This window comes from Carcharhinus amblyrhynchos, chromosome 21, assembly GCF_965287045.1.
Source record: "Carcharhinus amblyrhynchos chromosome 21, sCarAmb.v2.hapA, whole genome shotgun sequence".
In the NCBI taxonomy this organism is placed as follows: Eukaryota; Metazoa; Chordata; class Chondrichthyes; order Carcharhiniformes; family Carcharhinidae; genus Carcharhinus; species Carcharhinus amblyrhynchos.
Window position 1 is genome coordinate 51,109,968 of NC_137344.1, and position 25,434 is coordinate 51,135,401.

The window sequence follows — 25,434 nt, forward strand, 5'->3', positions numbered from 1 at the left end:
AGAATAATCAAGGACCACACACACCCTGGGCAAACTGTCTTCCATTTTCTGTTGGGAAGAAGTTACAAAAGTCTGAGGTCATGTACCTACTGACTCGAGAACAGCTTCTTCCCTGCTGCCATCAGACTTTTGAATCAACCTACCTTGCACTAAGTTGATCTTTCTCTACACCCTAGCTATGACTGTAACATACATTCTGCACTCTCTCCTTCTGTATGAATGGTATGCTTTGTCTCTATAGCATGCATGAAACAATACTTTTCACTGTATACTAATATTTCTGACGATAAATCGAATCAAATGAAAGAGGAGGGATTGCTATGGGGAAATAAGGAAAAGGAAGAGTGGGATGTATGAATAAATTTCCAGAGGAATCTCATTCTCCATTTCCTGCCCTGTGCCATCTGTACTTTTTTCCTCTTTCTGGTGTAAAGCAGTGTTACAGTCCGTTATATTTCACTAAAGATTGCAATAGCTTGCATGATCGTAACCATCAAATTAGATGCATCTGTGATGTGATGCATCTTTATCAGGAATGCATGATTTGTCAATCAAGAGCTTGGAAGAAAATGTGCTAAGTATTTCAAATAGAATCTCCCAACTTAGTAATTATTGTGTTTTGTTGCAAATTAAATCTTGGTTGGTTTCCTACTAATTCATTGGATAATGGCCTAATCCAATACAAATCAAAGCATCAGCTCCCTAAGTAGATGTTAGTTGGACTTTTAGTAAGGCGTTCGATAAGGTTCACCATGGTAGGCTTCTGCAGAAAATGCAGATGTATGGGATTGTGGGTAATCTAGGAAGTTGGATCAGGAATTGGCTATCAGATAGGAGACAGAGGGTGGTGGTGGATGGTAAATATTCATCATGGAGTGCAGTTACGAGTGGTGTGCCTCAGGGATCTGTTTTGGGGCCACTGTTGTTTGTAATTTTTATTAATGATCTGGATGAGGGTATAGTTGGGTGGATTAGTAAATTTGCTGATGACACCAAAGTTGGAGGTGTGGTAGATTGTGAGGAAGGGTGTCATAGTCTGCAGGGAGACTTAGATAGGTTGCAGAGCTGGGCCGAGAGGTGGCGGATGGAATTTAATGCGGAGAAGTGTGAGGTAATTCACTTTGGTAGGAGCAACAGATGTGTCGAGTATAGGGCTAACGGGAGGACTTTGAATAGTGTGGATGAACAGAGGGATCTAGGTGTGTGTGTACATAGATCCCTGAAAGTTGGGAATCAAGTAGATAAGGTTGTCAAGAAGGCGTACGGTGTCTTGGCGTTTATTGGTAGGGGGATTGAATTTAGGAGTCGCAGTGTAATGTTGCAACTGTACACTACTCTAGTGCGGCCGCACTTGGAGTACTGTGTGCAGTTCTGGTCCCCGCATTACAAGAAGGATGTGGAGGCGTTGGAGAGGGTGCAGAGGAGGTTTACTAGGATGTTGCCTGGTATGGTGGGGAGGTCCTATGAGGAGAGACTGAGGGATCTAGGGTTGTTTTCGTTGGGAAGAAGGCGGCTAAGAGGGGATCTTATTGAAACATATAAGATGATTAGGGGTTTAGATAGGGTGGATAGTGATAGCCTTTTTCCTCGGATGGAGAAAGCTAGCACGAGGGGGCATGACTTTAAATTAAGGGGGGGTAGCTACAGGACGGATGTCAGGGGTAGGTTCTTTACCCAGCGGGTGGTGAGGGATTGGAATGCCCTGCCTGCTGCAGTTGTAGATGCGTCTAGTTTGGGGGCGTTTAAGAGATCTCTGGATAGGTTTATGGACGAAAAGGGATTGGTATAGGCTAGTGGGTCATTGTTTTTGTAACTGGTCGGCGCAACATCGTGGGCCGAAGGGCCTGTTCTGCGCTGTAATGTTCTATGTTCTATGTTCTATGTTCTATTGCAGTTGATGATATCTTGGGGTAGGGCAGGAAACTTGGGCTGTATTCTTCCCCCAATAGCTGTCTAGTCCCTGCTATGTAGACCCATTGAGGGACATCAATTGAGAAAATGATTTGTCCAGTTATGATGCCTTCAATGGTTACTGACCTCCCGACGCACATTAAGTATCACTTGAGCAGAAAGGCTATTTCATTGAGGCTTGTTGGCATCTCTGGAATTGGACCACAGCAGGATTAAGCACCTTTGGGAGAAGAGGGAACGCAGTGGAATAAAGGTAATAAATTAAGTGACAGAGATTGGCTAAGGCAAGGTACGTTTTGCTCAAGCTGAGAGAGTAGTAGTAGTATCAAGTGTGGAGAATTTCTGGCAGGAATCGAAGAATATCACCTCAGTCTTTCCAATTAAGTCGTTTTTTTTTCCTTAGTGGAATTCTGATTAGCTTGATTCTGATTAGCAAAGTACTGTTTCATTTTTCGCTGCTTTTTATTCAGCACTGCTACTGTTGGGGAATGAAACACATCCAGCACTTTGCTCAATAGATGATGTGGCCACTCTGATTCAGATTTCTATTTTGGTACCAGCTGAACTAGAAATGGTTTAGTTCTGCAACAAAAAATGCTGAAAAATCTCAGCTTGTCTAACTGCATCGGTGGAGAGAGAGTAGAGCTAACATTGAGTCTGGATGGCCTCCAGGGTTCATTGCAGCAGAAGGGGCTGGATAGAGGGCCAGTGAGAGTGCAGATGGAGGTGATCATGGCTAAGAAGGATGCTGATAACAGCCATTAAGAGATCAGAATGAGTTAACGGCAGAACAAAGGTGAGCAGAATGGCAAAGGACAACCTGAGACATGTAAGGGAAAATAGTTGGAAAGCGAGATAAAAGGGGGAAATTGAAAAATGGATCAATGGAAGCGCTGAAAATAAATTTAAAAGTACATAAAATTTTAAAAAGGGGTGGAGGAGAGAGTTCATGATCTGAACATGCTGAATTTAATGTTAAAGCTAGAAAGTTGTAAAGTGCCCATTCGGAAGATGAGGTGCTATTCCTCCAGTCAGTGTTGAGCTTCATTGGAATATTGCCAAAAGCCAAGGATAGACATGAGAGCAAGATGGTGTTTCGAAGTGTTAAGTGACTGGAAGGTCACGGAGTGAAGATGTTCCGCAAAGCGGCCATCCAGTCTGCGTTTGGTATCTCTGATGTAGAGTAAGTCTCATTGGGAGCAGCAAATGCAGTGGACCAAATTAAAGGATCGCTGCTTTACCTGAAGTGTTAAGCCTTTGGATGATGAGCAAGGAAGTGATGAAGAGGGAGGTGTTCCATGGAAAATTATTTTCAATGCTTACATTGATCCATTTTTCAATTTCCCCTTTTTATCTCGCTTTCCATCTACATGTCTCAGTTTGTCCTTTGCCGTTCTGCCGTTAACTCATTCTGATCTCTTAATGGCTGTTATCAGCATTCTCCTTGGCCATGATCACCTCCATCTGCTCTCTCACTGGCCCTCTATCCAGCTCCTTCTGCTACAATGAACCCTGAAGGTCATCCAGACTCAATGTCAGTGCACAGAGTTGGGGTGTTGGGTGTGATGGAGGAGTGGACCAGAGTATCCCAGAGGGAATGGTCCATCTGGAATGCTGACAGAGTGAGGGGAAGATATGTTTGGTGGCATCATGCTGGCAGAAATGGCAGAGAACGATCCTTTGAAAATGGAAGTTGGTGGAATGAAAAGTGAGGACAAAGGGACTCTATCCTGGTTCTGGGAGTGAGGGGAAGAGGCTCTAGTTTTGTGGTTGTATGGATATGGTTTTGAGCTGTTGGTTTACTCTGAGACAGATGGACGCTGCAGCATTGTTTCATTTAGGACTCTTGCAACTCAGCTGACAATGGAGTCCAGCCTGGGATTAGGCTGAATGGTCTGACTTTCGCTCAGTTTCATCTTTGGATAAATAGATTATCGAATTAAGTCCTCCCCAGCATATAATGTAGATGTACTTCTCAATGCAGTATGAAGCAGTAAATCATTGCCTCTTGCACTGAAAGCCAAAGCTTTAAATTCACAGGAAATGGGAATGGAAGAGGCTGCAGTTGGAGGAATGTTGCATTGCTGCTCTTCATTCAAGGGCAGCACAGGGTCAGGGGCAGCGTATGATCAGAGTAGCACAGCAAGAGAAGAAATGCCGTTGAATTTGACCAACCTGCTGCAGGGGAGGTCAGGCAGAATCCACACATTCTGAGCATTGTCTTTACATCAGGACATCAGATTCTAGCAAATGACTTTGATTGTAAAGACATTTTTTTTAGATTTTTGCATTTGACTGGAATTGGGCTGTTTACATTCTAGTTAATTGATTAATGTGAAAAGCACTTGTGCTGATCTTGCCATTTTTGTAAGTTAATTTATGCGTTTTACAATAAATTATTTAGCAGAATTTTGCCAAGATTATGGGAACTTCAGGTTTTGCATGGTAGTCCAATCTTTCCAACCATTGTTGATTTGACTGGTTTACTCTTTCCTCACTTTCCGTTTTTCCTGTTTAGGATAAATGTGAGAGGATTTCAAAATACTTTGACACTCTTGCATTGGTTGAGAGCAGAACTTAAATTGTGGCAACTTATAAATGGTAAACTTTCTACAGTTCGAATATTACTTTTTCTGGCCTCAAACTGTCTCCAGATCCCCGTTGAATGAATGTTATTCCTCCCTCGTGGATATTACAATGTGTCAAATACTATCTGAATTGTTCAGGAGTGGCTGATGCTGGTGTCTCTATAATCATCAATGTTTGCTAATAAACACAGCAGTGTGACCACTCTGAAGTGTTTACCAGTAAACCGCAGCAGCTTTTTTGAGGAGGAGGTAGATATTTGTAATTAGTAGAAGGATGCAGGGTTATGGGGAGCGGGCAATTAAGCTGTGATGAGATCAGCCATGATCGTATTAAATGGCAGAGCAGGCTTGAAGGGCTGAATTGCCTTCTCTTGCTCCTAGTTCTTATGATCTTTGGAAGTTTATGCATAAGTGGGAGTACATTATTTGCTCATGAGTACAGATGCTTACTGGGTGATGGATTGGCCAAGATACCTTGTTAACTGAATGAGATTCTCATTGAAGAGGTTTTGGGGAAAACAAGCCTGAACAAGAGCTGAAGCTGTGACATTAGGCAAAGGATTGGAAAATAGTGACCACAAACCTCCAGCTATAGGGGCTGGTATTGTTATTTGTGGACAAATGTAATGCAAATATCAGGAATGCATGGAAATCCTTTCACTACAGTTTGGCCAGTAGATACTGAGCTGATATTGCCCACCCATAGTTGTATCATCTCAAAATACGTCAAGCTCACTCCCAGTTCTACCTCTCCACCACCTCTTTCAAACCTCGCTCAGTTTCTGTGACTGCTGATCCAGTCCTATGTGAGATGATATTTCCTTTAGTTAGATATTAGGACGATTAAAACCATCATCACAACCACTCACCACAGATTCCATTGCTTTTCCAAGATAGTGTTCCAATTAATTAGATTTTTTGTAGATTTGGTGTCCTCTTTGGCCCTCAGCTGAACTTCTAAGTCACCTTCATTACTTAGGTCATCTGCTTCATCCTCCATGATATCAGTCAGCATCAGCCCTGCCTGAACTCAGATGCTGACCCTCATCCATGCGTTTTAGCTCTAGATTCTGGAAAGGTTCCATCAGACCACAACGTAACAGATGCGACCCCTTTATTCAAGAAAGTACGGAGGCCGAAAACAGCAAACTGGTGAAGGTGGTAAGGAGGTTATAGCTGTGCATTTAGAAAAACTGAAGGTAATCTGGAAGAGTCAGCATAGTTTTGTGACCGGGAAATCATGTTTAACCAATTTATTGGAGTTCTTTGAAGGAGAAACATGAAATGTGGATAAAGGGGAATCTGTAGATGTTCAGTACTTGGATTTCCAGAAGGCATTTGATGTCACATTAAAGGTTATTGTGAAAAATCAGAGCTCATGGTGTAGAGGGTAATATGTTGGTCTGGAGTGAAGATTGGCTGGCAGAAAACAGTATGTATAAATGGGTCTTTGGCGGGGTGTGAGGAGTGGAATCCTGCAAGGGTGAGCTGGGGCTTCATTTGCATTTTACTTCATTGACTTAGCTGCCATGCCTGCGCTCCACTCATCTAAATTTGCAAACAGCACAAAGATAGGTGGGAAAGTATGTTGTGAATGGGACATAAGGTTGCAGACAGTAATAGGGTGAGTGAGTAAGCACAGATCTGGCAGATGGCATATAATGTGGGAACATGAAGTTGTTCACTTTGGCTGGAAGAATAAAAAAGCAGATTATTACTTACACAGAGAACGGCTGCAGAATTCCGAGGTGCAGAGGGATCTATGCATTCTCATATGTTAGTCACAAAAGGTTAGTACGCAAGCAAAGCATGTAATGAAAGCAGCCAATGGAATGTTATCCTTCATTGGACATAAAAGTCAGGATTTTATGATTCACTTATACATGGCACTGATGTGACCTCATCTTCAATATTTAGTTTTTCTCATTTAAGCACAAATATAAATGCATTGGAGGCAGTTCAGAGGAGGTTTACTCGATTGGAAGCTTTAATAAGCTGGTTGTATTATGAGAGAAGGTTGGACAGACTGGGCTTGTTTCCATTGGAGTTTTGAAGAGTGAGGAGCAACTTGATTGAAATGGTGAATGTGGAAAGGATGTTTCACCTTCTGAATTCCAGAACTGTAGTGGTTTTAGAATTAGTAGTTGGTTTTTTAGAATAAAGATGAAAAGAATTTTTTTCTCTGAAGGTTGTGAAACTTTGGAACTCTTTGCCTTAGAATCTATTGGAGGGTGAGGTCATTCAATATTTTTTAAGGTGAAGACAAATGCTTGAAAAGAATCAAAGGTTATTGCGTCAGACAGAAATGTGGAATTTGAAACACAGTTAGATCAGTGATAGTCTTATTGAATGGCAGAATGGGCTCAAGGGGCTGAGTGGCTTACTTCTCCTATTTCACATGTTTGTTTTCCAATACACTCCTGACTGTTCTCCTTCAGCTTCAAAAAACCTTGAGCTCATCCGAAGCTTTGTCCACATCCTGACTCGCACCAAGTTTCATTCACCCCTTTGTTTCCTAACCCAGCTTCTGATCATCTTGCTTTTAAAATGCCCACCCTTGTATTCAGATCCCTCCATGGCCTCACCCAATCTTATCTTTGAAGGCTCCAACAACATTGCAAAATCAATGTTTCTCCACCTCTGACCTCTTATCCATCTTGCAGTTCCCTCTCACTGCCATCAGTGGTGTAACGTCTCCTCGTTTGGCTTGGTGCCATTATTTAAATATGCTCCTATGAAGCACTTTCAGATATTTTTGCTATTAAGACCCTATGCAAATTATTGAGAATTTCGTAATGCGGGACAGTATTGAGCTGAGAATGTTTATTTTAGGAAGTAGCCCAAATTTCACTGTTTGCTGGCCAGGGAAGCCATGACGATTCAGGTATTCTCAGGTGTGGCTTAACTGATGACTATAAATCAGGTTAAATCAGGCAAACTCTGACAGGTCACAATCAGTACATGTAAGTCCAGAAATGTCTTACGGGCATCAGTCATGGATGTTTTATTATCAGGTTGTTAAATGATATTGTATACTGCATGCTGTGCACTGAGAATGTGGATTTCCATTCACAGTTGTTTGCTTAAGGGTTTTCTGCCTTGAGCAAAAGCTGCTCCAACTATCAGAAATGCTAAATTTGGGGAAGTAACAATTAAGTGGAATGAATAGCAACTGAGGTGCATTTAGCCCATAATAATTCTAAGTCATCAGCAGAGCTATTAGTAAAATGGCGCTACATCTCTGAAAGGTACTGATGATCATTTTTAACTGTAAGAAATACATTTCAAATTTGTTTTCTTCTGAGTGTTAATGGCAGTCTGCACCACTTGTTAGGACAGGTCCAACAGTGAATTACACTGATGTGCAGGTCTGTCACTGTATAACACTGGGGTACAGTACTGGTGGGTACAGGTCTGTCACTGTATAACACTGGGGTACAGGTCTGTCTGTATAACACGGGTACAGTACTGTCAGGTTTGCTTGTATCTCTGGTTAAACTGATGCCCTAACTTCCTGCTCAGTTAGAAGTGAATACTCCCTCAGCACAAAAATGGCTCCACCAGTCTCCAAAGCTCATTTCTAGTTTTTCTCGGACTGAGTTTCTGCCCCTTATACCTGTAAATGATGGATAAGAAAGGAACGTCAAACACTGGTAATCAGGAACAATGCGCTAATGCAAAAGCATAATACTGCAGATATTGAAAATCTGAAATAAAACCTGACACTGGAAGTGCTCAGCAGGTCAGGCATCACTTTGGCGAGAGACTGTTTCTGGTTGATGACTGTTCCTCAGAACAATAAATGTTTCAGAATGGGTAAATGTTTCTGATGTGACTTTCACCAAAATCATTATAAATAGAGATTTGCAACTGAACTGAATGACAGCAATCATAAAAGTGGCAATGCAGGAGCATGTGAAAAGATGGGCTTAAGTTTGCTGAGTTAACAAGTTCCGGGAGTTAAGTTACAAATGGTTTGTGTGTGGGGGACAGTTCTTTCTGACCTCATTTGGAATAAGATGTATGTTGAAGGAGTAAGGAAGGTAATCTTGCAGCACTGATGAAGCAGATATGGTCATTTACCAAAACCCTGCTGCCCATTTGAAACTGTTGATTTATTATTCTTTAAACTTCCCACTCTGGGTGAAGTGTTTTATTTTCCCCTACCACTGAACTGTAATGATTAGGTGGGACTGCAAGAGAGTAATGAGATTATATAAACCAGTGAGCAAATATCTAGTACAGCTTGGGGAGGTGACACCCTAGTAATGCATGAGAACTTGCTCCCCATGACATGGATTTAAGGTGAAAGGATGATTAACCCACTGGATCAGAGGCCCTTAACTCTCTTTACTGGTAATTTTCCAACTGCATTGCTTACCTATGTACTTGTTAAATAATAGACAACTATCACAGAATCACGACTTTGCTACTATATGTTGGAGCAAAATTCGAAGTGAGGTGAGCGGTTACAATGACTACTTCACAGATCAATGACAGAAAAAAATCTTATTTTAGAAGTGCTGAGCTACAGTGCCTTGGCTTTGAGTGAACAGTGCAGTTACTGAACAGGTAGTGTATTTTCATAAATTAAGGCAGGGTTCTGAGGACTGTGGAGGAACAGAGAGATCTCTGAAGGTGGCCGCTCAAGTGGATAGAGCCGTGAAGAAGGCTTTATAGTATGTTAGCATTTATTAACACGGGGTTTGAGTTTAAGAGCCATGGGGTTACGCTACAACTATACCGGGCGCTGGTGAGACCACATTTGGAACATTGTGTTCAGTTCTGGTCACCTCACTGTAAGAAGGATGTGGAAGCATTGGAGAGAGTGCAGAGGAGATTTACCAGGATGCTGCCTGGTTTGGAGGGTAGGTCTTATGAGGAAAGGTTGAGGGAGCTGGGACTTTTCTCTTTAAAGCAGAGGAGGATGAGAGGCAACTTAATAGAGGTTTATAAGATGATGAGGGCAATAGAGCTTAGAATATTACAGCGCAGTACAGGCCCTTTGGCCCTCGATGTTGCGCTGACCAGTGGAACCAATCTAATGACCCTCTAACCTAAACTATTCCAATATTATCCATATGCCTATCCAATGAATAGATAGAGTGGATGTGCAGACTTTTTCCTCAGGTGGATGTAGCTGGCACTAGGGGGCATAACTATAAGGTTCGTGGTGGGAGATATAGGAAGGATGTCCGAGGTAGGTTCTTCACTGAGTGGTTGGGGTGTGGAATAGACTGCATGCTGTAATAGTGGAGTCGGACACTTTAGGAACTTTCAAGCGGTTATTGGATAGGCACATGGAGCACACCAGAATGATAGGGAGTGGGATAGCTTGATCTTGGGTTTGGACGTAGCTCGGCACAACATTGAGTGCCGAAGGGCCTGTGCTGTTTTATGTTCTAAGAGTTTTGTCACAATCGATCAAACCTATAGAATGATTCCAGCATGGAAGCGGCCAATTCATGGTAATTTGATCCTTAAAAATTGCAGTGGAACATTAGGAATAGGTGTTCCCTCGTGGTTTCTGCATGCTCCAGAAATCCCTTTGATAGCACCCCATAGTGGTGGCATTCATCTCTTATTTGGACTGAGTTTGGCCAATATCAGTTTGTTTTAAAAAAAAGTTTTATTAAAACACTCAAATTATGTCCATTACCGAGAAAAATTTCCCTCTGACTGGGCTAAAAAGACAACGAAGACAATAGTCTTCGTTGAATCATATATTGTTGTTTTCTGGCTGGGAGGGATGGAAATCAGCAGGGTTTGTGTGCTTGATGGCAATCCAGTGAAACTTGTGGCCACTGGATGCTGGGTACAGATATAAATTGGAGTTGATGCCTTAATGGGTGAGTAACATAGGTGCTCACTGTCTCAGTTTTCCCATTGGGCCTTACCAGGCTGGAGCAGTTGCCAAGCAGAATTCAGTGTCTCCAGAGTAAGAAGAAATGGATAAATATGTCCTTCACTCCTGTGATAATTTTTTTTTATGGTGCTGATATCCTGAATTGCCTACCTGTATTATTGAAAATTATGGATCAGGCTTGAAGGACCCACTCCAGCTGCCATTTATGTTAAAGTAGATGTGAAACCATATTGTTGCATTGCAATTGTAACTTAAGTCTTGAACCTTGCTTTAGGACTAAAGCAAGTGAATTAGGTTGACACTCCAGTGCAGAACTGCGTCAGCACATCTCTTAGGTGAGATGTTAAACTGAAACCCATTGTGGGGAAACAAAAGATGCTGGGGCGTTCCTGCATTCTCCTAAACAAAAAAATCACCTAAGCAGAATAATTTGTTCTTTATCTCGCTGGTTGTGAAATTTTAGGCTATGCAAATTGATGACCATATTTGCTGACATCCCTGCATGGGATCAACCCATTTTTTAAAAAGTACTTTTAAAAGAAGTGTTTAGACAGGTATATGGGTAAGATGGTATAGAGGGATATGAGCCAAATGGGGGCAATTGGGACTAGCTTAAAAAAAAGTGGCATGGGCAAGTTGAGCCAAAGTGCCTGTTTCCATATTGTAAACCTCTGACTCTGTGACTTCATTAAAGTGACAACACTTTAGATCATCCAGAGTACAATAGGTGCTTATTCTAAAGGCTGAAACAAATGAAGCTTCCATTTCTGAGCAATACTGTTTCTCCATCACTTCTGAACCTGTGACAGTTCAGATGCAGATACAGTACTACACTGAACCAGGAAAATTATTCACGATATAAATATTGCCTGGACCATGAACCCGACATAGCTCGTTACTACCCACCCTCGCGTAGAAATGCCTGTGCTTTTGTACAGTTTATTAAGTTCCAATTATATTTCTGAGCAATACTGTTTGTCCATCACATTTGAAGCAATGATTATTGAGGCCAGCATGACCAGAAGGAAACAATGATAAGGAGTCCTCACTTTCGACACTGTCACAGTTCAGAGCAGCGTAATCTGGGAGCAGGCTGCCCCCGCCCTGGGCTCAGGGAGAGAATAACTGGGAATATGGGAGAGTGCAAAACCTTTTAGCATTGGAAATCTCAGGTCAGCCTAACCACCTTGGTCTATCCCTCAATTTGCTCTTCAGGAACATATCCAGACCACACCCCAACCCCTCGTACTCTCCATTTTGATTTATTTATAACCTCTTCAGTGAAATAAAAAGTTCCTGTCTGATTTTTTTTCTTCATAATCCTGACTTCATTTTTAATCTGTGTTTCTGAGGCTTTATTTTAAATGAAGATGAGCACATTGAAGAGTGCATCTACTCACTGCCCAGTGTAACCGGTCTGTGTATGTAATCTCCACAGGTTTTAAACGAGGAGTGTGATCAGAACTGGTACAAAGCTGAGCTGAATGGAAAAGATGGCTTCATCCCCAAGAACTACATTGAAATGAAACCACACCCGTAAGTAAAAGCATTTGGCCAGCCTTCCCCAACTCTTAACAAGTTGTCCATAACCTTGTGATGGCATTTGAACATAACATAACATAAGAAATAGGAGCAGGAGTAGGCCATCTAGCCCTTCGAGCCTGCCCCGCCATTCAATAAGATCATGGCTTATCTGTCGTGGCTCAGTTCCACATTCCCGCCCTCTCCCCATAACCCTTAATCCCCTTGCTTATCAAAAACCCATCAACCCGCGTCTTAAAAATATTTAGCAAGGCAGCCTCCACCACTTCAACGGGCAGAGAATTCCAGAGATTCACCACCCTTTGAGTGAAGAAGTTCCTCCTCAACTCCGTTCTAAACCGCCTCCCCCTTTATCTTGAGGCTATGCCCCCTAGTCCTCCTGTCCTTTCTGAGTGGGAAGTGTCTCACCACCTCTATCCTATCCATCCCATTCATCATCTTAGATGTCTCAATGAGTTCTCACCTCGTTCTTCTAAACTCTAATGAGTACAAGCCTAGTTTATTCAGCCTCTCCTCATAGCTCAACCCCCTCAACTCCGGCATCAGCCTCGTAAACCTCCTCTGCACTCCCTCCAAGGCCAAAATATCCTTGCGTAAGTACGGCGACCAAAACTGCACACAGTACTCCAGCTGCGGCCTCACCAGTGCCCTGTACAGCTGCAGCAAGACCTCCCTACTTTTGTATTCAATCCCCCTCGCTATGAAGGCCAGCACCCCATTCGCCTTCCTGACCACCTGCTGCACCTGCAGGCTGGGTTTTTGCGACTCATGCACAAGGACCCCGAGGTCCCTCTGCACCGTCGCCTGCTGCAGTTTTTCACCACGTAAGTGATAGTCCTTCCTACCATTATTCCTACCAAAGTGGACCACCTCGCACTTGCCAACATTAAATTCCATTGACAATGTGATTCTAGTACTCAGTCCTCCTACTGCAATCCCCCAACAGACTTTCTTGCTGCAAATGTCTTCATTTAATTTCTGTGGAGGAAACATTCAGTTCTCTCTTCAATGCTGTTGTAATAGAAATAATGTACAGGCTGACTCCTGATGTAAGTGCATCAACAAGCCCTACTGTATCCTTGTATGAAAATATGTCTGCTTATATCTTAACCATACTTTGAACTGTTTGTGTTGTCTCTAACTTTTGGTGGTATGACCCTCCTTGTGTAATGCTGGACTTGAATATCATTCTCATATTAAGCCTTGATATGTTTAGACATTCACGTCGATCTGTTCAAAGAACAAAGAAAATTACAGCACAGGACCAGGCCCTTCAGCCCTCCAACCTTGTGCCACCATGCTGCCCAACTGAACTAAAACCCCCTACCCTTCTGGGGACTATATCCCTCCATTCACATCCTATTCATGTATTTGTCAAGATCCCCTCTCGCTTAAAAGTCACTATTGTACCTGTTTCCGCTACCTCCCCTGGCAGAGAGTTCCAGGCACCCGCCACCCTCTGTTTAAAAAAACATTGCCTTGTACATCATCTCTAAACCTTGCCCCTCGTACCTTAAACCTTTTTCCCCTAGTGATTGACTCTTACATCCTGAGAAAAAGCTATCCACTTTGTCTGTGCCCCTCATAAATTTTATATCAGCTAACCCCTCAACCTCCGTCATTCTGGTGAGAACAAACCAAGTTTCTCCAACCTCTCCTCCTAGCTAATGCCCTCCATACCAGGCAACATCCTGGTAAATCTTTTCTGTACCCTCTCCAAAACCTCCATCTTTTTGGTAGTGTGGCGACCAGGATTGAACACTATATTCCAAGTGTGGCCTAACTGAGGTTCTATAAAGCTGCAACATGACTTGCCAATTTTTAAACTGTGCCCTGGCCAATGAAGATTAGCATGCTGTGTGCTTTCGTGACTACCGTCTCCATCTGCATTGCCACTTTCAGTGGCCTGTGTACGTGTACATCCTTTGCCTATCAATACTCTTGAGGGTTCTACCATTTACTGTATATTTTCTATCTGTATTAGATCTTCCAAAATGCATTACCTCACATTTGTCTGGATTAAACTCCATCTGCCATCTCTCTGCTCAAGTCTCCAACCGATCTATATCCTGCTATATCCTCTGATGGTCCTCATCGCGTTCCCCACATCCACCAACCTTTGTGTCATCCGCAAACTTATTAATCAATCCAGTTAGATTTTCCTCCAAATCATTTGTATATAATATGTATATATTACAAACAGCACTGATCCTTCTTATTTAGAATTTAAATTACTTATTTATCAGTCCCAGCACTGATCCCTGAGGAACACCATTTGTCATAGCCCTACATTCAGAAGCACAGTCTTCCACTGCTACCCTCTTCTGTGACCGAGCCAGTTCTGTTTCCACCTTGCCAGCTCACCTCTGATCCCATGCGACTTCCTTCTGCACCAATCTGCCATGAGGGACCTTGTCAAAGGCCTTACTGAAGGCTATGCAGACAATATCCACTATTCAACCTCGTCAATCACCTTCATCACTTCCTCGCAAAACTCTATCAAGCTGGTGAAACACAACCTCCCTTTCACAAAACCATGTTGCCTCTTACTAATACCTGAACTTATTTCCAAGTGAGGGTAAATCCTGTCTCGAAGAATCCTCTCCAATAATTTCTCTACCACTGACATAAGGCTCATGGGCCTGTAATTACCTGGATTATTCTTGCTATTCTTCTTAAAGGAACAACATTGGTTATTTTCCAATCCTGTGGGACCTCCCCTGTAGCCAGTGAGGACCCCAGCAATTTCCTCCCTTGCCTCTCTCAGTATTCTGAGGTCTATCTTAATGCTTCTCAAGAATCCCAAAACCACCACCATTTTGATCTCAATATGATTCAAACTTCCCCGGACTCCTCATCTACCAAGTTCTTCTCTTTGGTGAATACTGACGTGGGATATTGCACATTTGATAAAGAAGAGAGAGATATATAACATGTATAGGCAACAGGGAGCAAATAAGATGCTTGAGTATAAAAAGTGCAAGAAACTATTTAAGAAGGAAATCAGGAGGCCTAAAAGAAGACATAAGGTTGCTTTGGCAAGGTGAAGGATCATCCTAAGAGGTGTATTAAGAGCAAAAGGATAGTAAGGGATAAAATTGGTCCTCTTGAAGATCAGTGTGGTCGGCTGGGTTTTTTGCATCTGTCTTTACTAAGGAAATTGGAATGGAGTCTATGAAAATAAGGCAAAGAAGTAGAGAGGTCTTGGAACCCATATAGATTAAAGGGGAGGAGGTGCTTGCTGTCTTGAGGCAAATCAGAGTAGATAAATTCCCAGGACCGGACAGGGTATTCCCTCGGACCTTGAAGGAGACTAGTGTTGAAATTGCAGGGGCCCTGGCAGATGTATTTAAAATGTTGGTATCCACGGCTGAGATGCAGGATGATTGGAGGATAGCTCATGTTGTTCCGCTGTTTAAAAAAGGCTCAAAAAGTAACCTGGGAAATTATATGCCAGTAAGCTTAATGTCAGTAGTAGGTAAATTATTGAAAGGAGCACTAAGAAATAGGATCTACAAATACTTGGATAGACAGGTACTTATTAGGGAGAGTCAACGTGGCTTTGTGCGTGATAGGTCATGTTTAATGTTTAACCAACCTATTAGTTTTTCGAGGAGGTTATCAGGAAAATGGATGAAGAGAAGGCAGTGGATGTTGTCTACATGGACTTCAGCAAGGCCTTTGACAAGGGCCCGAATGGGAGGTTAGTTAGGAAGGTTCAGTCGCTAGGTGTACATGAAGAGATAATAAATTGGATTAGACATTGGCTCAATGGAAGAAGCCAATGGAAGTGGTAGTGGAGGATTGCTTCTCTGAGTGGAGGCCTGTGACTAGTGCCACAGGGATCAATGCTGGGTCCATTGTTGTTTGTCATCTATATCAATGATTTGGATGACAATGTGGTAAATTGGATCAGCAAATTTGCTGATGAGACTAGAATTGGAGATGTAATGGACAGTGAGGAAGGTTTTCAAAGCTTGCAGAGGGATTTGGACCAGCTAGAAAAATGGGCTGAAAAATGGCAGGTGGAGTTTAATGCAGACAATTGAGGTTTTGCACGTTGGAAGGACAGACCAAGGTAGAACATACAAGGTAAATAGTAGGACACTGAAGAGTGCAGTAGAACGGGGAGATTTGGAGATACAGATAATAATTCCCTAAAAGTGGCATTACAGGTAGATAGGGTTGTAAAGAGTGCTTTTGGAACATTGGCCTTTATAAATCAAAGTATTGAGTGTAAGAGTTGGAATGTTATGTTATGGTTGTATAAGACAATGGTGAGGCTGAATTTAGAGTATTGTGTGCAGTTTTGATCACCTAATTACAGGGAGGTTGTTAATAGGGTTGAAAGAATGCAGAGAAGGTTTACAAGGATGTTGCTGGGACTTGAGAAACTGAGTTACAGAGAAAGGTTGAATAGGCTAGGACTTTATTCCCTGCAGCGTAGAAGAATAAGGGGAGATTTGTTAGAGGTGTATAAAATTATGATAGGTATCGATAGAGTGAATGCAAGCAGGCTTTTTCCACTGAGGCTAGGGGAGAAAAAAACTAGACATGGGTTAAGGGTGAAGGGGGAAAAGTTTAAAGGGAATATTAGGGGGAGCTTCTTCACTGAGAGTGGTGGGAGTGTGGAATGAGCTGTCAGATGAAGTGGTGAATGCAGACTCACTTTTAACATTTAAGAAAAACTTGGGCAGGTGACGTGGATGAGAGGGGTGTGGAGGGATATGGTCCAGGTGCAGGTCAGTGGGACTAGACAGAAAATGGTTCGGCACAGCCAAGAAGGGCCAAAGGGCCTGTTTCTATGCTGTAGTGTTCTATGGTTCTAATACCTGGCCCATTTAGAAACATAGAAAAACTACAGCACAATTACAGGCCCTTCGGCCCACAAAGTGTGTCCCTACCTTAGAGATTACTAGACTTACCTATACCCTCTATCTTACTAAGTTCCATATACTTCTCCTAAAAGTCTCTTAAAAGACCCTGTGGAATCCACCTCCACCACCGTTGCTGGCAGCCCGTTCCATGCATTCTGAGTGAAAAACTTACCCCTGACATCTCTGTACCTACTCCTTAAACCTGTGTCCTCTTGTGGCAACCATTTCAGCCTTGGAAAAAAGCCTCTGACTATCCACTTGATCATACCTCTCAACATCTTATACACCTCTATCAGGTCACCCCTCATCCTTCGTCTCTCCAAGGAGAAAAGGCAGAGCTCCCTCAACCTATCCTCATAAGGCATGCTCCCCAATCCAGGCAAATCCTTGTAAATCTCCTCTGCACGCTTTCTATGGCTCCCACACTCTTCCTGTAATGAGGCAACCAGAACTGAGCACAGTACTCCAAGTGGGGTCTGACCATGGTCCCATATGGCTGCAATGTTATCTCTCGACTCCTAAACTCAATTCCTCGAATGATGAAGGCCAGTACACCGTGCACCTTCTTAACCACAGCTTCAACCTGTGCAGCTGCTTTGAGCGTCCTATGAACTCGGACCCCAAAATCTTTCTGATCTTCCACATTAAGAGTCCTAGCATTCATATTATATTCTGCCATCCTATTTGACCTGCCAAAATGAACCACTTCACACTTATCTGGGTTGAACTCCATCTGCCGCTTCTCCATCCAGTCTTGCATCGTAGCAATGTCTCGCTGCAACTTCTGATATCCCTCCACAGTATCCACAACACCTCTGACCTTCGTGTCATCAGCAAACTTAGCAACCCATCCCTCCACTTCCTCATCCAGGTCAGTTATAAAAATCACAAAGAGTAGGGTCCCAGAACAGATCCCTGGGGCATTCCACTGGTGACTGACCTCCATGCAGAATGTGACCCATCTATAACCACTCTTTGCCTTCTGTGGGCAAGCTAGTTCTGGATCCACAAAGCAATGTCCCCTTGGATCCCGTGCCCCCTCACTTTCTCATGGCGCATCTTATCAATTTCCTCTGGCTCCACACCCAGATTCACTCCCCTGTCCTTGAGTGGGCCAACCCTCTCCCTGGCTACTCTCTTGCTCTGTATATATGTATAAAAAGCCTTAGGATTTTCCTTAATCCTGCTGGCCAATGCTTTTTCGTGACCCCTTTTAGCCCTCCTTACTCCTGGTTTGAGTTCCTTCTAGTTGTGTTGCACACTTGTTTCGTGTGTTCCCAGTTTCCTAGCCTTGACAAATGCTTCCTTTTTCTCCCTGACTAGACTCACAATATCTCTCGTTATCCAAGGTTCCCAAAACTTGCCATGTTATCCTTCATCCTTACAGAGATGTGCCAGTCCTGAATCCTTATCAACTTCTAATTGAAAGCCTCCCCCAATCTACTTCAATTCTTATTCATCAGTCCCTTAAAGCTTACTGAATTGTGGTCACTGTTCCTGACTTGTTCCCCTACTGAAACATCAACATATGGCAGGGCTTATTCCCCAATACAGATTCAGAATGGCCTCTTCCCTCGTAGGACTATCTACATACTGTTATAAGAAACCCTCCTTGATGCTCCTTACAAACTTTGCCCCACCCACGCCCCTAGGACAAAATGAGCCCTAGTCAATATAGGGGAAGTTAAAACCTCCCACAACAACCCAGTTACTTTTACGTCTTGCCAAAATCTGCCTACATATCTGTTCCTCTATCTCCCACTGGCAGCTGGGCGGCCTATAGTAAACTCCCAACATTGTGACTACATCCTTCCTCTTCCTGAACTCCACCCATATTGCTTTGCTATGTGAGCCCTCCGAGGTGTCCTCCTGCAGTACAGCTGTGATATTCTCCTTAACCAGTAGTGCAACTCCCCCACCCTTTTTACATCCCTGTTTAGCCTGCCTGAAACATCTATCCTAGTCAGAGTCATAGAGGTTTACAGCATGGAAACAGACTGTTCGGCCCAACTTGTCCATGCTGCCTCTTTTTTAAACCCCTGAGCTAGTCCCAATGGTCCATATGGCTCTATACCCATCTTACCCATGTAACTGTTGCAACGCTTTTTAAAAGACACAATTATATCTGCCTCTACTGCTACCTCTGGCAGCTTGTTCCAGACACACTCATCCTCTGAAAAAATTGCCCGCTGGATCCTTCAATATCTCCCCTTCACCTTAAACCTATGCCCTTTAGTTTTAGTCTCCCTTACCTTTGGAAAAAAATATTGACTGTCTCATTGATCTGTGCCCCTCATTATTTTATAGACCTCATAAGATCACCACTAAGCCTTCTACACTCCAGGGGAAAAAGTCCCAGTCTATCCAACCTCTCCTTATAACTTAACCAAGTCCCAGTGGCATCCTAGTAAATCTTGTCTGCACTCTTTCTAATTTAGTGATATAATTTCTATAATAGGGTGACTGGAACTGTACACAGTATTCCAAGTATGACCTTAACAATGTCTTGTACAACTTCAAGAAGATGTTCCAACTCCTGTGTTCCATCTTCTGTAAGAAGTTTCTTAACACCAGGTTAAAGTCCAACAAGTTTATTTGATAGACCCACTAGCTTTCGTGGTTTGCCCTTTCGTCAGGTGAGTGGAAAGTTCTGGTCTCAAACAGAGCATATAAAGGCGCACACAGTTTACAGAATACTGGTTAGAATGCAAGTCTTTACAGCTAATCAATTCTTAAAGGTGGAGATAGCATTAAGCATAGGTCAAAGAGATGTGTATTGTCTCCAGACAGGACAGTAATTGAGATGTTGCAAGCCTGGGCAAGTCATGAGGGGGTTACAGATAGTGTAACATGAATCCAAGATCCCAGTTGAGGTCATCCTCGTGTGCGGAACGTGGCTATTATTTTCTGCTCAGCGACTCTGCACTGTCGTGTGTCGTGAAGGCTGCGTTGGAGAATGTTTATCCGAAGAGCAGAGGCCAAATGCTTGTGACCGCTGAAGTGCTCGCCAACGGGAAGAGAACGGTCTTGCCTGGTGATTGTCAAGCGGTGTTCGTTCATCCATTGCCGTAGCGTCTGCATGGTCTCCCCAATGTACCATGCATCAGGACATCCTTTCCTGCAGCGTATCAGGTAGACAACGTTGGCCGAGTTGCAAGAGTATATGCCGTGTACCTGGTGGATGGTGTTCTCACGTGAGATGATGTCATCCATGTCGATGATCCGGCATGTCTTGCAGAGGTTGCTGTGACAGGGTTGTGTGGTGTTGTGGTCACTGTTCTCCTGAAGGCTGGATAGTTTGCTGCAGACAATGGTCTGTTTGAGGTTGTGCGGTTGTTTGAAGGCAAGAAGTGGGGGTGTGGGGATGGCCTTGGCGAGATGTTCGTCTTCATCAATGACGTGATGAAGACTCCGAAAAAGATGTCGTAGCTTCTCTGCTCTGGGGAAGTACTGGATGACGAAGGGTACTCTGTCCACCGTGTCCTGTGTTTGTCTTCTGAGGAGGTCGGTGCGGTTTTTCACTGTGGCGCTTCGGAACTGTCGATCAATGAATCAAATGCCGTATCCTGTTCTTATGAGGGCATCTTTCAGCGTCTGGAGGTGTCTGTTGCGATCCTCCTCATCTGAGCAGATCCTGTGTATACTGAGGGCTTGTCCGTAAGGGATGGCTTCTTTAACGTGTTTAGGGTGGAAGCTGGAGAAGTGGAACATTGTGAGGTTATCCGTGGGCTTGCGGTACAGTGAGGTGCTGAGGTGACCGTCCTTAGTGAAGATGCATGTGTCCAAGAATGCACCCAATTCCGGAGAGTAGTCCATGGTGAATCTGATGGTGGGATGGAACTTATTGATGTCATCATGTAGTTGTTTCAGTGATTGTTCACCATGAGTCCAAAAGGAAGAAAATGTCATCGATGTATTTAGTGTATGGCATCGGTTGACGGTCCTGTGCGGTGAAGAGGTCTTGTTCGAGCCTGTGCATGAAGATGTTGGCATATTGAAGTGTGAATTTGGTCCCTATGGCTGTTCCATGTGTCTGGATGAAGAACTGGTTGTTGAAGGCGAAGACATTGTGGTCCAGGATGAAGCGGATGAGTTTGTAAAATTGCATCTGGAAACTGGCAGTTGTCGGTGTTGAGTAGTGAGGCAGTTGCAGCAATGCCGCCATCGTGGGTGATGCTGGTGTAGAGTGCTGAGACATCCATTGTGACAAGGAGTGTCCCTGGTTCAACCGCTTCATGTGTGCTGAGTTTCTGTAGGAAGTCCGTAGTGTCACGACAAAAGCTGGGGGGTTCTTTGTACAATGGGTTTCAGGATGCCTTCAACATAGCTGGAGAGGTTCTCGCACAGGGTCCCATTGCCCGAGCCAAGTTCCGCACACGAGGATGGCCTCAACTGGGACCTTGGGTTCATGTCACACTATCTAACTCCCGTGCCTGGGCTTGCAACATCTCACTTACTGTCCTATCTGAAGACAATACACATCTCTTTAACCTATGCTTAATGCTATCTCCACACACATTGTCTGCATCTTTTAAGAATTGATTAGCTGTAAAGACTCGCATTCTAATCAGTATTCTGTAAACTGTGTGTGCCTTTATATGCTCTGTTTGTGACCAGACCCCTCCACTTGGCTGACGAAGGGTCAAACCCCAAAAGCTAGTCGGTTTACTATCAAATAAACTTGCTGGACTTTAACCTGGTGTTGTGAGACTTCTTACTGTGTTGACCCCAGTCCAACGCTGGCATCTCCACATCATTTCATGTTCTGACCAATGAAACCAAGCATGCCAAATGCCTTCACCACTCTATCCACCTGTGACTCAACTTTCAAGGAGTGTTATGGAACGTTGTTCTGTAACTCTCCCCAACACCCTACCATTAGCTGAGTAAATCCTGCCCTGGTTCAGTCTACCGAAATATAGCACCTTGCATTTATCTAAATTAAACTCCATCTGTCATTTGTCGGCCCACTGACCCAGTTGATCAAGATCCTGTTGCAATCTGAGATAACCTTCTTCACTGTCCACTGTGCCACCAATCTTGGTGTCATCTGCAGACTTATTAACAATGCCTCCTAAATTCTCATTCAAATCGTTAATATAAATGACAAGTGACAGTGGACCCAGCACTGATCCCTGAGGCACACCACTGGTCACAGGCCTCCAGTTTGAAAAACAATCCTCTACAACCACCCTCTGGCTTCTGTCATCAAGCCAATTTTGTATCCATTTGGCTACCTCACCCTGGTTTCCGTGAGATTTAACCTTGTGCAGCAATCTACATTTTGGTATCTTGCTAAAGTCCGTGTAGACAACATCAATTGAACTGCCCTCATCTATCACCTTGGTTACCCCTTCAAAAAACTCGATCAAATTTGAGACTTTTTTTTCCACTCACAAAGCCATGCTGATGTTTCTAATCAGTCCTGTGTTTCTAAATGCTTGTAGATCCTGTCTCTCAAAATACCTTCTAACAAATTATCCCTATAGATGTGAGGCTCACTGGCCTGCAGTTCCCAGGCTTTTCCCTACAGCCTTTCTTAAACAAAGGCACAACATTTGCCACCCTCCAATCTTCAGGCACCTCACCTGTGACTATCAATGATTCAAATATCTATATCTCTGCTAGGGACTTGTCATTTCCTCCTAGCCTCCCAGTGTCCTGGGATACACCTCTTCAGGTCCTAGAGATTTGTCTACCTTGTTGCGCTTTAAGACTCCCTACACCACCTTCTCTAAGTACAGTCCTCAAGACATCACTATTTATTTCCCCAAGTTCCCTAACATTCGTGCTTTTCTCATCAGTGAATACTGATGAGAAATATTCATTTAGGATCTAACCCATCTCTTGTGGATCTGTACATAGATGACCTTGTTGATCCTTTAGAGGCCCTACTCTCTCCCTAGTTACTCTTTTGCCCTTTTATGTATTTGTAGAAACTCTTTGGATTCTATTTTGCCTTATCTGCCACAACAATCTCATGTTCCCTTTTTGCCTTCCTGAATTTCCTCAACTCTATTCAGACACCCTCTATACTCTTCGAGGGATCCACTTGATCCCAGCTGCCTATGCGTGTCACGTACCTAATGAGAACATAAGAAATAGGAGTAGGAGCAGGAGTAGGCCATCTAGCCCCTCAAGCCTGCCCTGCCATTCAATAAGATCATGTCTGACCTGATAGTGGCTCAGTTCCACTTACCTGCCTGCTCTCCATAACCCTTAATTCCCTTATTGGTCAAAAATCTATGTGACTTAAACACATTTAACGAGGTACCTCCACTGCTTCAATGGGCAGAGAATTCCAAAGATCCACTACCCTCAGATGTTCTTTCTCAACTCTGTTCTGAATTGACTCCCCCGTATTTTGAGGCTGTGCCCTCTGGCTCTTGTTTCCATTCTAAGTGGAAACAATCTCACTGCTTCTACCCTGTCTGGCCCCTTCATTATCTTATGTCTCCATAAGATCTCCCCTCGGCCTGCTAAACTCCAATGAGTACAGGTCCAGTCGACTCAATCTCTCCTCATAAGCTAACCCCCTCATCTTAGGAATCAACCTGGTGAACCTTCTCTGCACCCCCTCCAAAGCTAATATATCCTTCCTTAAATAAGGGGACCAAAACTGTACATAGTACTCTCGGTGCGGCCTCACCCCAATACCTTGTACAATTGCAGCAAGACTTCCCCGCTTTTGTACTCCATCCCCCTCGTGATAAAGACTTCCTCCTTCTTGGCCAGGCCCTCAATATTCCAAGTCATCCGGGGTTCCCTTCTGTCAGCCTTGCCCTTCACTCTAAAAGGGATGTGCTTACCCTAAACCCTGGTTTGTCCAGGACCACTTTGTCCCTTTGCCTTCCCAAAGACTCCCCCAGTTAATTGTTGAATGTTCCTGCCTTTTGATACCATCAAAATTGACCTTGCCCCAAGTTAGGTCTGGCCCAAAAGTTAAAATTCTATCATTTTCCATAGCGATCTGAAAACTAATGGAATTATGGTCACTGGTCCCAAAGTGATTCCTCACTAACAGTTCTATCACCTGCCCTTCCTAACTTCCCAAGAGGAGATCAAGTTTTGCCCCCCCATCTAGTCGGGCCATCCACATAGTGATGAGAAATTCCTCTTCAATACACAACAAATTTCCCTCCATCCAAGCCTCTAATCCTAAGGCTATCCTAGTCAATGTTGGGAAAGTTAATCCCCTACTCTTACCACCCTATTTTTCTTGGAGCTATCTGTAATCTTACATATTTGCTCTCCAATTTCCCGCTGACTATTTGGGAGCCTATAGTACAACCCCTATCAAAGTGATTTCCCCTGTCTTATTTCAGTTCCACCCATATAGACTCAATGGGCAAACCCTTGGATATACCCCCTCTTAGTAGTGCCTTGATGTTTTTCTTCATCAAAAGTGCAACTCCCCCTCCTTTTTCCTCCCTGTTCTACATGGAATGTTATGCTGCCAATCATGTCCTTCTCTTAACCAAGTCTCTGTAATAATGTCATAGTTCCAAGCTCTAAGTTCATCTGCCTTACCTGTTACACTTCTCACATCGAAACAAATGCATTTCAGTCCACAAGACACTCTGATTAGTAACCACACCATGCCTTTCTGTGAGTTTTTTGCTGGCCCTATTCTCTGGTTCCCCTTCAGTTAATTCACCTTTGCTTTGGTTCCTACCCCTCTGCCAAATCCTCCCATATGACGTTGGCAAACCTCCCAGCCAGAATATTTATGCCCTTCTATTTAGATGCAACACGCCCTCCTTGTACAGGTCCCACCTGCCCTGGAAGAGATCCCAGTGGTCCAGATATTGATGGGCCAAATGACCTAATTCTGCTCCTATATCTTACGGTCTATCTAATGGTCTTGTACCTGAAACCCTCCCTCCTACACCAGCTGTTTAATGACGTGTTGAACTGCACTATCTTATTCCTAGCCTCACTGGCATGTGGCACAGAGAGTAATCCTGAGATTACGACCCTAGAGGTCCTGCTTTTAACTTCCTATCTAATTCCCTAAAGTGCTGCTGCAGGACCTCATCACTCTTCCCACTTATGTCGTTAGTAGCCATATGTTCCATAACCTCTGGCTGTTCACCCTCCCTTCAGAATGCTTTCTGTCCGTTCAGAGACATCCTGGACTCTGACACCAGGGAAGCAACATTACCATCCTGGAGTCTCTTTCATGTCCACAGAAGCGCCTACCTGCACCTCCATAGATTCCCCTATAACTATTGCCCTTGCGCTGTTTGGCCCTCCCTGCTCAACAGAGCCAGCTATGGTGCCACTGCAGCTGATGTTATCCTGATAGACCACCTCCCCCAACAATAACCAAAACGACATACTTGTTAGAGAGGGGGACGCCCACAGGAGATTCCTGCACTAACTGCCTGTCCCTTCTGGCAATCACCATCCATCTGCCTGCAACTTGGATGTGACCACGTCTCTAAAGCTGCTATTTATGCTTTCAGCCACCTTCATGCTCCTAAGTGCATCCAACTGCTGCTCCAACTTATCCATGCACTCTGAAAGGAGCTGCAATTGGGTGCACTTTCTGCAGATGTAGACACTTGAAGTGTCACAGATCTCCCACATCTCTCAAGTGCAGCACTTAACCCCACTGACTGACGTTTCTAGCACCAATTAAATTATT

At 43.7% G+C, this 25,434-nt stretch overlaps 1 protein-coding gene across 1 annotated transcript in view; it reads left to right on the plus strand.

The window, feature by feature from the left end:
- LOC145356432 (growth factor receptor-bound protein 2) overlaps positions 1-25,434 on the plus strand; it is a 165,894-nt gene that overhangs the window by 86,743 nt on the left and 53,717 nt on the right. Inside the window, exon 2 of the mRNA XM_080209154.1 lies at positions 11,804-11,901. Coding sequence (XP_080065280.1) covers positions 11,804-11,901 — 98 coding nt within the window. The remainder of the gene's footprint in view (positions 1-11,803; positions 11,902-25,434) is intronic.